At 34.8% G+C, this 14,941-nt stretch overlaps 1 protein-coding gene across 1 annotated transcript; it reads right to left on the reverse strand.

Moving 5' to 3' along the window:
- Positions 1–8,629: 8,629 nt before the first annotated feature.
- On the reverse strand, positions 8,630–9,568 carry LOC119511341 (olfactory receptor 5M3). The gene has a single exon (XM_037805780.1). It carries the CDS (start codon positions 9,566–9,568, stop codon positions 8,630–8,632), a length of 939 nt encoding a protein of 312 aa, XP_037661708.1.
- Between the last annotated feature and the right edge of the window lie 5,373 nt (positions 9,569–14,941).

Here is a 14,941-nt window from a genome sequence, read left to right on the forward strand (position 1 = left end):
CTTTAGCATAGACCCAGCCTGTATTGCCTATGGAGAAAGACAAAACACAAGGAGAATTTTTTGGTTTCTGAAACATTTGAGTCACATTTATCTACATCCTAAATGAAATAACTTAGATAGCAATGTAGATTTTGCACAATATTCAAGAGAAAAATAATGCAGGTATAATTGTTTCCTTCAATACATCTTATAGACAACTACCAGTTTCTTATCTGCAAAATAGGTAGATAAGATTGATTGCTAACATGTATAGTATTAGAATTAGTCATTTATGTCTTTGCTACATTATTATAGTAGGCATACCTTAAAATCACATAGCACAAACATGCCCAAAGTCAGATTGAGAGTTGCAAGACAATGATGAAACCCATTCCAACATATTATTTGATAGAAAAGAAACTTGAGACACAGAAATGTTAAAATATAAACCCAAGGACAGACATCTAATTAGTAACACTCCATCAAATACCATTTCTGTGTATCATAATTGCCTCTCTATGTAATCAAAAATGCAAATACATGTGATATTATCCTTGCAGGCCTTGGAGGGTAAGCTTTCCCTGTATAACTTTATGTGACAATGGGCATATATGTTGGTCTTACAACATGCTCAGTACAGAAAACTTGGAAAACATTTTAAGAAAAATATTACCTGAAATTCACCACCCCTCCATAGGACATCACAGTAAACATATTGAGATACTATCTCCAAACCTTCTTTTAAACAGGTGAAATAATAGCCTATATATACTTTTCTATCTTACTACCATATAAAATTATTAAAAATTATGTACTTTTAGGCAAAAAGTTATTTTATTCTTTTAAGGGCCAAGCATAACACAGTGCCCAGCATGTAGAGTATTCAACAAATAGTATCTGATGAACAACCCAAGTTAATGAATTGACAAATCTTCCATGAAAGCATTTAATGGAATTTGCTGAGCAGGCCAATCCCAGGCTTGTTTTTTACTCACATAGGACAACTAAATCCACTGGCATAGAATCACTGATTTTGGGCCTAGGAAGATGAGTGAAATCAGTAAAATTGTATTGCTATTTAAGGACTATAAGAGATAATGCCATGTAAAATACTTTTGCCAAACCACTGAGGATTTCTTTAAAATTTATTTTACTTTTTATTTCTATGCATTATATTTGGTTATTTTGGAAGATTCCTGATATTTTTTCCCCCTAGAACTTCATTTCCCATGTCTTCAATTCATCTTCTTTTCACTCATTTTATATGTATACTTATTTTAAAGTCTGTTGTCTGGACACAGGTACCCAATACCTTATCCAAATTCCTTGGGGCCAGGTCTAATTTGTAATTGACAATTCTTCAAATTTTAGGAACATGATAGAGTAAATGGACAGTATATTCTGAAACACCACCAGCAGGCTATGGGGAAGCATGTCCTAATCAAATAGTAACATCTTTGCAGCAAAACATATGAATAATCACAATAAATAGGCTGTTTTCTTGAGTGTTTCATAAGTTTTTATGGTATATTTGAGAATCCCTGGTGGGTGGGTTATGAAAACAACCCCTAAAAGGAGTTTTCAGTCCCTTTAACCCCAGTTTATCACTGGTTGGGGATAAATTTTTGGTTGATTTCTCAACATGTAGGGATCCTAGAAAATGCAAGTCAATAAATTCCAGCTCCAAAATCATTGAGGTACAGGTCTAGCATTCTGAATTTTCAAAGATTATTATTTGTTATCCAAAGACCAAAGATATAAATAAGTGTCCTTGTTTGGCTCCTGTGTCAGTTTCCATGTTTTTGTTTTCTGTTTTTGTTTTTGTTTTTCCTAGCTGACCCTTTCACTAAGATGGTGCTTTAATGGTCCCATCTTTATGTCTGTATGGGTATGAGAGGATCTTATTCCCAGCTCTCTGCCTTCCCTGGTCCCAAGCCTTGCATTTTTCCCTGTAGGATTGATAGCATCCAATCCTGTAGGTTACTGATAAATTCCCAGGAAGAAATAACATCAGCTTTTATGTTTACCTCTCTTTCTGTTGCTTCTTGGTTTCTAGTGCCTTGTTTCTGGCAAGGTCACCTGGGTCTTAAACAATGTATCATAATTTATTCAGCATGTTCTGGTGTTTGTGTACAAGGAGGACTCTATTGCCAGACCATACAATCTTTTTTTTCTTACATATTTGTCTGACATCTTACCAAACTATTTTTTCATATGCTTTCAATATTTGAGATTCTGTCTTATATTTTATTTTGCTATGCATTCTTCTGCTTTGCTTGCTACAAGATGCAGGGGTGAAATAAGATGGAATTAATAGCATAAACTCATTTTGTTTTTATTATCTCAAAAATGTAAACTATAAATGGATAAATCACTGAGCATCACTATCAAAATATAAAAATAGATAAATATCAAGGTAAAATGTCATTGATGTATTTTGTTATCTACAGCGGCTCATTTCAGATCCCACTGGCTTTCAGAACCAATTAATACCTTCCCTAACCATTCAAATCCCAATTTAATGTCACTAAAAAGAAAATATCCCCAAACAATATTTTCTCCAGTTGTATTTTCTCCAAGTGTGTCATGAGTGCTTAAGGAAGTTTCTGTAGGATTAATACCATCATGGGAATCTGAGCTCTCCATAATAACAATGTTTAAGTGCTTAATACATACTGATGTGTAAACAGGCTTTTCTTTATAATTTGTTTCATTAACTTATTCTACAAACATAAAGGACAAAACAATATGTCAGGTATATTTGTTGGATTTTTCCCAAACTCTTCTAAATTCTGGAAATGTGTGGGTGAACAAGATGTACAAGATTACTGCTATCATCATAAGTCACTTTTGTTGAAGAGAAATAAACAATTAATAAATGAGATATTTTAGTAGTAGGAAGATTTGTGACAAAAGTTTAGCATGCTAATAAGATTGCAGATAAGGGGGAAAAGATGCAGAAAATGTGGTAAAAGATTTCTCTGAGGGGGTGAGTGAGCTGGTCTGAAGCAGCCAGCTATGTGGAAATATGGGGGCAAGGAGTGCAATTCAAGAGCAATGTTACCTTGGCATGTTCCAAAAATGAATTGGTAGACAGATTCCTTTGTATATTAATAATTATATGAACTTTATAATCATATCATGGTCCCTTCACATAGTAACAGTGTTCACTTGGGAAGTTAATATCTATGGACTATTTTTCTATCATCAAAATGTTTAGCATGAGAAATATATATACTATTTTAAAAATGAATTGGATACATAATATAATAAGCAGTGAAGTTTCAGTTCTGCTCTAAGTTTCCACTTATTATATATGTCCATGAATATAGTGTATCTATGTCAGTTCATGAGTGGAAATAGCCAGATGAGAACTGTAGACTCTGGAAGTAGAGTTAAGTTCATGGACTTTCCCAGGTAAAAACTCTTGATCTTGGTAGCATGAACCTTTGATTCTCTAACTGATGGTGCTACACTTGGGTTAATTGAACTACTCTTTATTTTTGGAATAGAATACTATATAAAAAATCAAACATCTTTAGAAATATAAGTTAATACTACCTATCATAAAAGGAGATCAGTTTTCTAGCCCCTTCCCTAATTTTGTTTCAGGTCCTGTATCATGCATGAATTTCTCTTCCTCTACAAAGATTCCTTAGCTCTGTGGTAGTCGAGTTTGTCTCATTCCTCTTGGAATCCCTTAAGGCACCAAACTCAGCTGTCATATTTATATAAAACAGATACTCAGGAATATTCACAAACACGTTTTTTTAAAGCTTCCTGATACATTGATCAGCATCATACATTATAATAAAAATTCCAATATTTTAAAAATAAGAAATACTTTTCTAGTAGCGGTAGCAGCAGCTTTAAAAAATAATGAACAGCTAATTTACTGACTGATTTCTAAGCCCTTTGCATGCAAAGATGCTGTGAAACTGGTTATATTAACATCTCCATTTGACAAATGAGGAAACTGAATCACTGAAAGATTCAGAGTCCCTCTGGGTCAGGTAGGATTGACAGGATTGAGATGCAAACCAGCAAATTGACTTCTGTGTTATACCCTTAACCACCTTATATAGCTGCCACTTCAATAATCTATTCTATTATTCTATGTAGTTCAATTAAAACTCAGTTTGATTGCCCTTCCAGACAGAAGAAAGTTATTCTGTTGATAGCTCATCCTTGATGGACTAGATGAGCTTCCCATGACTCTCCCCAATGCAGGCTGGGTTCAGATGTAAAAGACCATTTCTTCCCTCCTCCCTCCAATGTTAGGTGATCCCAACAGCCTAGGATCAAATGGCTCAGTGCTTTATATTACATATTACACATCATATTATTTATCTGGACAATTGGGAGGATGAACTATGCAATTTAAAAGTGCAAACTCTTTTGTTTTAACACTTCAGGAATTTTCTTGCAGAGAAAGAGTAAAGGAATAATCACTCGTCCAAACCTTCAAACTAATGCAATGTTCTCAATATTTAAAAATACATATTTCAAAGTAAAAATGAAAATACCAATTGTCTTTAGTTGAAAAGAACAGTGAAAGGAGAAAAAATGGGGAATAACAAGTTCTGTAAATCCCCATTATAATGAGTACATTCTACATAGCTTTGAATATGCTATAGGTAAAAATAAGAAAGCATATTAGAAATATAAGTTCACACATAAAATACTGTGTTCAAGGAAAATCTAAGGTTAAGGTCTTCATCATCTCTTCAAAACAGATAAAAATAAAGTGCTTGGACTATATTAATCTGAATTGCAGAGAGTTCAAAGCCTGCAGACTTACCTTCAACAGAGGAGAACAACAAAGGAGTAACCTTTGAACATTTATAATAGAGTCTTGCTCATTGGGAGCATCTCCCTAAAGGGCCTTCCATTTAATTATGAAAGGAATGAGAATTTAAATTCAAGAAACATATAAGGGCTAGAGTAAGGAAAGTAGAATTAATTGGAAGAAGATTCCTTATAATAAAATCAAGAGATAAAAAACTGTCTACCAATTTCACATGGGTTCTGCCCTCTTATCTTCACACTTGGAAATCAAGCATCTCAGGAAAATATTCTTGGTTTGTATCATGGAAAATTTCAATGAATTGCTTTCTTTCCTGTGCACTATGTCCCTCATAAGTACCATTTTCAGGATAGGTGATCATAGCAAAGAATGGCTTTTGCATCACATGGCCATTTTCACAGATGTCACCTGCCTCAATTCTGCGGATCACCTGGCAGCAACAGGGGAGGAGGAATTCAAGCACAGGTCATTGGTGAAGTAGTAGATGGTGGTATGAGTAATTTACCCTCTGCATCCATACTTAACTGGGATGTAGGATAGCATGGCCTTTGATGTGAAACAACTCTGAAATCACACCTTGGTACTCCCACCTTAACTATGTGACCTTGGACAAGGGAGATAATTTTAAGCCTCAATTTACTCACTTTTAGAATGGGAAAATGCTATATTACTGTGTGGCTTTGAGATAATTACAAGATAACTCAGCCCAGTGTCAGCCTCATATGAAGTGTTAAAATATAATGAAATTGTTTCTGTAGTTTCACCTCTATGCAGTTTACAAGAATTAATTCACCACTTCTATGGAGTTATGACTAATATTATCCCCATTTTTGAAGAACAAAATGTGCATATTGAAAAGTAAATATGAGCTTAATTTTTTTGACCAAGTTTACAAAGTGAACAAGTGAAAGAATAAGACTGGCTACCCAGGTTGCTCATTAAATATAAACTATGTACTGCCTCTATGTAGTCTGGAAAACTGTGGGCAGAATTGTGTTCAGGTAAAGTTTTTTTTTTTCTGCATCACTAAGTTCCCAAGTACTCTGAACTCCTGAGTTCCTACCCATCAATTATGGAGAAAATGCATCAGGTGAACTCTCTTGCACCAGAGTATTATGAATTAATACCCAGTCTCTCAAGAAAATCTAAATTTGAAAGGAAAATAGTATGTGAGTCTGTATGTGCCTGTGTTTGTGTGCATGTGTGTGTAGGTTTGGGAGAGAAAGAGAAACAGAGTCAGAGAGAGAAAGAGACAAAGAAGCAGAACAGGAGATAAATATGCTCTATGGTTATATGTTGGAGATGATTAAATATAATTAAACTGACAGCTATAAAAACAACAATGTCATTGATTTAAAAAATATTTTGCAGTAATTTCCTGAATTTTCAGCAGTTGGCAAAATCACTTTGAGTTCTGCCAAATGAATCAAGTACCGTGGACCTTATATGTTTGAGAGGTCTTGGAAGTCAGAGACTACAACCTACAAAAGTGGATGTTATATACGTGACTTGTCCAAGATCACCTACATATTAATTTGAAATTTGAAAACTCAAATAGCAACACTGACCTTGGCATCATTATTCTTCATGTAACACCAACTCTCCAAAAATGAAAGCAGGAAGTGTTTCATGTTTAAAAAAATAGGTAACGTAGACAATCCAAATCAATCTGCCAACATCCTACATTTTAAAATGTTTTAACATCCTATTTTGAAATGTATTCATAATCAGCACCTGGTTTGGCATATCAATGGTTCCCAATAAATGACAATCAAATGATTTTACTGCTAACATTAATTACTTTCAACTCATTCCTAAAGTAACATTAAATTAAGTTCTTAAAGTCTCTAAGGGTTTTAGTTTTTATAACAATAGGCACAGTAATATTACAATTTAAACTAAATCAGCAATTCATTTGCATATACAAATAATTTTTAAAATGCTGTCCATGCCAGATGTGTATGTGTGTGTGGAAATGGCATAGCCATTTCTGGTTTCCCTTGAGGAAGATAAAAAATTCAAAAAAAGACAAAAAAGAAGTCTTTTTGCATTACACCAATCATGTTTTATATTTTCATCATTGAAGACAAATATGTGATTACTTTCATGTGCAATTAAAAATATGCATATTGCATTTCATTAGCTATTTGCTATCTGCACCAAAAGCAAAGGTGATTGATTGATTTATTGACTGATTCATTTGCTTGTGAACATGTAGACTTCAAGGAAGTATATTGTTGCCACAAGTGTGTACTTTATGAAACAAGGTAAAAGAAGTATCAAAATATTTCAATATATTCATGGCCAGAAATTATTGTTCACAACAAACAGTCCCCCATAAATATTATTTCTTTCAAATATAAAAAAAATAACCAAAGAATTTAGGCACCATATCTTAGTCCCAGATGTGCAAAATATTCTGAAATAAATACCAATTCAGTTTGATAAGTGGAGTCTGGAAATTCATGCTTTTTTAATTACACAGACATCTGCTAATTCTACGCACCCTTCTATCAGACAGTAGGTCCAAGCCAGTTTGGCTAGGGAAGGTGAGGAGTGTACAATCTGGCATATGGTAGTTACTGCAATCTGTAAAGGCAGATATCATAGTGTGTCTCCTAGGAAACCCCATCTGCCAGTTTGAATATATTGTGCCTCCCAAACACCATTATCTTTGATGTAATCTTGTGTGGGCAGACATTATCAGTGTTGATTAGATTGTAATTCTTTGAGTGTTTCTTTGGAATGTGCCCCACCCTGCTGTGGGTGATGACTCTGGATAATTTCCATGAAGTTGTTGCTCTGCCCATTCAGGGAGGGTGTAAGTTGATCAGTGGAGCCATATAAATGAGCTGTGAGTGACATTTTGAAGAGGAGCTATAGCCAAGAGGGATACTTTGAAGAAAGCACAGGAGCTGCAGATGAGAGACAGTTTGAAGATGGCTGTCGAAAGCAGACTTTTGCTCCAGAGAAGCTGAGAGAGGACAAATATCCCAAGTGCAACTAAGAGTGACATTTTTGAGGAACTGCAGCCTAGAGAGGAACATCCTGGGAGAAAGCCATTTTGAAACCAGAACTTTGGAGCAGACAGCAACCACATGCCTTCCCAGCTAACAGAGGTTTCCCAGACACAATTGGCCATCCTCCAGTGAAGGTACCTGATTGCTGATGTGTTACCTTGGACACTTGATGGCCTTAACACTGTAATTGTGTAACCAAATAAACCCCCTTTTATAAAAGCCAATCCATCTCTGGTGTTTTACATTCTGGCAGCATTAGCAAACTAGAACAACCTAAGTCATGGAAAAATAGTTGAATGTATAAGTTTTTATATTTTAAAAGTAGAAATCTCTGAAGAGTTCTTCAACTTCCCACAATGAAAGAAGCATAAAAGAATTTCATAGCTATTAGGGAGACTATCATTTTTTATATCATATTATGAAACAGAATTACAGGTTATTTTTTCTACCACAAATTGACCTCTAAATAGGGAAATGAATAACTATTTCTAAAATTCACCCACTGAGTTTTTGAACAAGAAAACCTCTTTTTACTTTAGTTAAATATTTCAATCTTTTCAATTAATTATCCTTTTTTCAACTTTCTATTGTAGTAACATTTATGCAACTCAAAATTTCCCATTTTAACAACTTTCAATTATGCCATATTAATTAATCCTCACTACTTACATCAGCAGGGATGGGTCAATCTACTGTTTTTACTCCTAATTTGAATCTTTCTCTCTTTCTTTCAAAACAGAAGTCTTTAGCTTAACTTCCCAATGACCTGCACAATAATGTGTGGACCAACAAATGAATATGAAGCAGAGAAGACACAATGAACTTAGTTTTGTTTTGTTGAGCATATTTTGCTGGGCACTTTGTTCATGGCTTCTTTTACATCCTTGTTCCTTAGACTATAGATCATGGGGTTCAGCATGGGAATCACCATGGTGTAAAATATGGCCACCATTTTCCCCTGCTCCACAGACTCCTCAGTGGGATGCCTGAGATACATGAAGATGAGAGTCCCATAAAATATGAACACAGCTATCAGATGGGACCCACAGGTGGAGAAGGCCTTCCACCTCCCTTCCACTGAGTGCATCCGTAGAATGGCAATGACAATGAACACATAAGAAATGATAACCACAGTCAGCGAGTACATGAGGTTAATGCCCGCAGGTATGATCATTGAATATTCTTTTACAAAGGTCCCAGCACAGGCCATTTTGATGAGAGGTGGGTCTGCACAGTAGAAGTTGTTGATTTCAATTTTCCCACAGAAGTACAAGCCATATGTCCATAGCGTTGCTGCCAGACTAGTCAGAAAACCATATATGTAAGGGAAAGAAATCAGTCTAATGCAAACAACCCTTGACATCTTACTGCCGTAGAGCAGAGGGTTGCCTATTGCCATGTATCTAACAAAGGCCATCACAGCAAGAATAAAAACTTCTACATGGACAAGGGCAATGAAGGAAAAACACTGCACTAAACAACCAGCATAAGAAATAGTTTTTGTCTCTGATAACAGGTTTTCCAGCATTTCAGGGGTGACATTGGAGGAAAACCAAACATCAATGAATGACAAATGGCTGAGAAAAAAGTACATAGGGCTATTAAGCTGTGAACTGACCTTAATTAACATGATCATACCAATATTGTCCACAATGGTGATAATATAGATGATGAGGAAAATGATGAAGAAGAGTACTTGCCATTCCTGAGTTTTGGTTAATCCCAAAAGAATAAACTCTGTCACATCAGTGAAATTGGGCATTTTCACAGTTCAAAACCAACAAGGTAAAGGCTTTGTGACATCTAAAAGGAAAAAAAGTGGAAAAAAAAATCAGAAATTGTTCATTTATTAATTTATATATTTATCCATGTTTCCTGTCATTGTTGCTTCATTAAATGGCTATGGCCCCAGTTTACAGTTCTTTTCAGCAAATCATTTTTAGGGTACTTGCTAGGTAGCAGGTTCTCTGAAGGCAATTATGATTATAAATACACAGACACTATTATATAGCAGTTATACAGAGTATTGTGATTGAAACATGATAGTACTATGTACTTCATTGGCCCAATGTCTAAGGCAACTTCTTAATCAAACATCACTCCCAATGCTGTTTGGTATTTTCATAGTTTTAAGATATTTATGGAAGGTTATAGATACCTTTCTATGAAACTCAGAAATCATCTTTTGCCTTTTGTCCCTTTTTCATTATAAAAATATTCTTCCTCATTAGAGATGTAACTACTGAATCAAATAAATCATCAGCCCTAAATGTCAGGTAATGTAAACTTATTCTTGCATTAATTTAAATTGAGAAGTGGCAAACTATCAAAGTCAACTAGAAGAGGGTGAACCATTTATTCACATTTATCCATTATGCATAGTCTCTGGACAGCGGCTTCCCCCAATCTAACATGTAATAGTAATCTACTACAAATCATCCATTACAGTGTTCTGAAGATTCAAATATGAGTAAGACAAGGAGATTAATATCAGTATTTATACAGGAATTAATGTAAATAAGTATCTTTAAAATGTGTGATATATTATTATAGAGTGATAATGGGGACAGAAATTGGGAAATGATAAAGTCAGTTTTGGAGATCCATTGGAATCTGGGATAACTTCCTTGATATTTTGAAAATTGACTTTAAAAAATAGGCTGTATAATATGAAGTTTTTACTAGAACAATATTTATCAAATTATATTCTTGAGAAAACATTTGTTTCTTGCATGATGCTAATAGAAATTATGGTGAAAAGACAAGTGTCACTTCATCAAATAATAATGGGAAATCTTTATACTCAATTCAACCTCTTATAAACACACAGTCTACTGTAATAAAGTCAGAGATCTGTGAAAGTTAGTTTAACTAGTATTTACTTATCTATAAATTTTCTAAAATTATGTAACAGAGATTACATCAACACCATTGACTGTCCATGCTCTTTAGAATAGAGAACAATTTGTCCAATAAGAATACTGAAATATCTCTTCAGCAAGACAGTGGAGAAGGGATTTGTGCCATGCCCTCTAAGAGCTGAATGTCATCTCCAAGGCAAATGATGATTCCTAAGATCTTAGTTTTAACCTCCAGAATTAGAACTTTGTTCAACAACAATTTGTTGGGCTCTATCCATGATTATCACAAGGTAGTGAGTAGGAAAGACAGAGAGCAGACAAGAAGGTTAACTTCATTGCTATGGTGAAAATAAGCAGATTCTTATCCACAGAGGTGATCCATAATCCACCCACTCCACGTGCAAAGAAAATTTGCCCTTTTTCCATTCAAGGAGAAAGCTACAGATCAAAGTGGCTTAGACAGACTCTATATGACTGCGAATTCTCATGCTAAGTAATGAAAATTCATGACATTAATGAGTGGATTAATAAAAAAAAAAAAAGAAGGACCAATAACAGCTAAAGTTCCTAAAACTGGATAAACTGCTTTGGAATATATTTAGATATAGGATGCAAAATTGGTTAGAAAGTGGATAGGTTCATCTCTAAGGTCCTTTGCTTTACTGTATAAAAGACACAACCCACCCCAGTCCCAAGCCTTCACGTTACCACTAGAGAGGTAATTTTCCCCTTGAAGAGTTTCTCAATGGTCAATTTTACATGACCATGTGGATTTAAGCACACTCAGCTATATGGAAATTATGAATGCTTAGAGAAAACACATAATCACAATGAATTATAGCTGAACATAGATCTGCTAGGTATAAATGGAGTTTCCTTTAAATTCTACTGACTTCTATGTCAATAACACTCATTTTGCTATTGTTCAACTCACCATCCCCAACAGTATGTATATTAACAGATTGGTCAAAATACTTTATCCACCAATTTATCATTTATATCACAAAAGATAAATTACTACTTTAAAGGAATATATTTATAAGTCATTAAGAAATATAGGTGGCATCAAATCACAGGGAAGAAAATAAAGTATACTTTTTAATTTTGTATTTTTTTAAATTATAAAGTTTATCAGGTATGCATAGACCAGGCATGAAGCAGTGTTAAATACTTCACTAGTTAAAGAGTTCTGTTTCTATTGTCAGACTTTGAACTTTGGCTCCATGACTTATTTTATGAACTTATGGATGTTTTATTTCTTTGTTTTACCTTCTCTGTGCCTCAGTAGCATAAGATAATGACAATATTATCCATTTCATTGGGTGCTTGTGAGTATGGAAAGAGATATTGCATATTAACACTTAATAAATATGCAAGGAATGATAATTATTAAATGCACTGTTGGAAATTATAGCTACTATTGATATTCATAAACAAATAATCAAATTTCTCTTGAAAGTTTATCTCTACCTCTCTTTTTCTCTCTCTCTTCATCTCTTTGTCTCTTTCATACACACATGCACACACACACACACAAACACACACACAAACACAGATTAACACATGGAATAATCAATTTATCCCTAGAAAGAATAAAAGAAAAGAAAATCTAAGATTCAAGTTCCACACAATTGTTTCAGATAGAACGTTTAGACCTACCTGAAAATGAACTGAAAAACATTCCCAGTAAGGATGCAGAGTTAAACTCTGAATGTTATATAAGAATTGGTAAGCAACTTATACCAGGTAAAAGAGAAATTGGGAGAAATATATATGAGAGGCCTCCCTGAAATGTTTGCCTTAGAAAACAAGAATCAATTAAGAAGTTTGCCCTAGAAATGACCCTTAGGAAAGCACATCTCTAGAGGAATAATCAACTGTTGACTTGTTTTTAATTTATTTTTAATAACAGATTTGTACACTTTTCTTTTTCTTCAAGCTGTAGTTATTTTTAGTGGACTCTGGAATCAAAAAGTAAAATTTGCTTTGGGTTTGTGTCATACTAAAATTGGTGACAGCGTTATTCAACCTGCATATGGCCAATCGTGTGTTCTGTCATTCATGGTCTGTTCCACTCACTCTCACTTGGTTTTTCCAGTGACAGATGTAGCAAGTATAATCTCTTATAATTAAAATTATAGCATACCAAAGCAGGAAGAGACTATCTGCTTCAACTCCTTTTTTTTTTAATGAATAAGGGAAAGAAAGAACATAATAATAGTAATAGCAACAAGAATGCCTTTATTGGAGTTAATGCATGGCAGATACTATGCAAATTTAATTTAATTTATTTCATCATAGCTATCCCTGAGACAATTATTACAGTACTACAAAACTTTGTTCCTCCTTTTTAATATTTGTGGAATAAATTGCTGGTTTACCCCCAAGTCCATTCTATTTCCACTGTAATAGTATTAGATTAGAAGGCCACCCAAAATAAACATTTAATTCCCAGCCTTCCTTGTGATCATATGATGATGCTGTATCCCATATACTAAAAATGGAAGAGTTACAGAACAGTTTCTTATCTTTCTCACAAGCAAGGTGCATGCTCTACCACTTTTCCTTTCCACTTCTGTCATTCTGCAACCTGAAATGCACATCTGAGTTCTATAGGTCCTTCTAGGACCATAAGGAGGAGAGATGTATCCCTTCAATGGCAGAGCTGAAGACTGCTTATCTCTGGCCTTTAACTAAATAGACAAATAAAAATACCTCTTTGTTAGGCCACTGCTGTTTTGACTTCTATGATTGGAAACCAGATGTAATCCTGAGGCAACGCTGTTGCAGTGGCTTTTCCACTATCTGGAGTGTTCTTCCCCTAAGACTTCACATAATTGCACTCTTCAGTGTTGCCACTCAGAGCCCTCCTTGATAACTTCATGAATTCTTGACCATAATTTACTGCTTTGATTATCTTACTGGCACTTGTCACTTTCTAAATTTGAATCTGTGTGTCTTTCTATTGTCTGTTCCCTTTCCACCTGAGACTGAACTCTGTGAATGCAGTGATCTTCACTGTCTTGCTCATGGCCCTGCCTCAGTACCTATAACAATACTTGGCACAGGGAAGGTAATCAATAAATATGTTTTAAATGAAGAAAATGGTTAAAGTTGTCATGTTTTTAATAGGGGAGCCACATAGGCAGGAGAGACACACATCTGTGTATCAGTCAGATACTTCTCAGAGTAGCATTACAAAGTCCAAGGTGTACAATGAGGCCATGTTTTGGAATTGAAAAGCACTGATGAAGGGTGTGCAAATCAGAGGTCTGTGTGGATCTTGAGAGAATAATTGTGCTACTCAGAGCTAGGAGTTTATATCCACAGAGACATGGCCCTAGCACCATAATGGGTAATCCACAGTTCTATGAAGCAAGAAGTCCTTTTAATTACAAATTATGTTTTAATCCTAATTTTGTGTTAAGCTTAAATTTAATGACAGTTTTTACAGGAGACTAAATAGCCCCTTGTGATTCTTCTGGGTTTAGGGTACAAATGTAGTCCCCAGTGTAAGAAACTGTGAGGACCATTCATTTAGTTCAGAGAGTTGTGCAGTGCAAGAGAATCTAGTTGAAAATACAACTATGCTCCATTTTGAATTTCTGGTCACTCATCTATTTATATAAGTTTGGCTATCTGCCTTTAGCAGTTCCTGAAACACTGAAGCAGAATCACAGCAAGAGAAATAAACACTCCTCTGCTATACAAAATCAGCTCTGACAAGGCCCCTGATAAATTAAAAATGGTTTGTGTTCTCTTCAGGCGCACCGTGCTGAAGTTACCTTCCTAGAATGGACAAAAAGTGTTTCAATTTTTTCCTCTCACTTCATGTAATCACTGTGTCCTTGTAATAATTTGTGTTAAAGAGATATTGTATACTTCAGAATTTAGCCAGGAAAACAGAGGCCATAATATGTATTATGGAAATAAAGGGTTTATTCTAGAAAATAAAGCTTACACAGATGTAGGAGCTGGCAGGAAGTGATGATGTGAAAGAAAGGAGTTAGAAAATCAAAGGAAATAACTAACCAGTGCAACTTGAAATGCTGACTGCCTGGGCCTCTCTGTGTTGTCTGTTTGATGACTGTCATCTTTAAATAGTGTATTAGTTTCCTACTGTTGCTGTAAAAAAAAAAAAAACCCACAAATTTAGTGGTTTTAAAATACATATATGTATTTTCTCACAATTCTGTAGGTTAGAGGGCCAACATGGTTAGAAGCCCAACACTGGGCTACAGTATAAGTAGGGCTGCATCCCTTCCTGGAGGCTC

This window comes from Choloepus didactylus, chromosome 16 (assembly GCF_015220235.1).
Source record: "Choloepus didactylus isolate mChoDid1 chromosome 16, mChoDid1.pri, whole genome shotgun sequence".
NCBI lineage: Eukaryota > Metazoa > Chordata > Mammalia > Pilosa > Megalonychidae > Choloepus > Choloepus didactylus.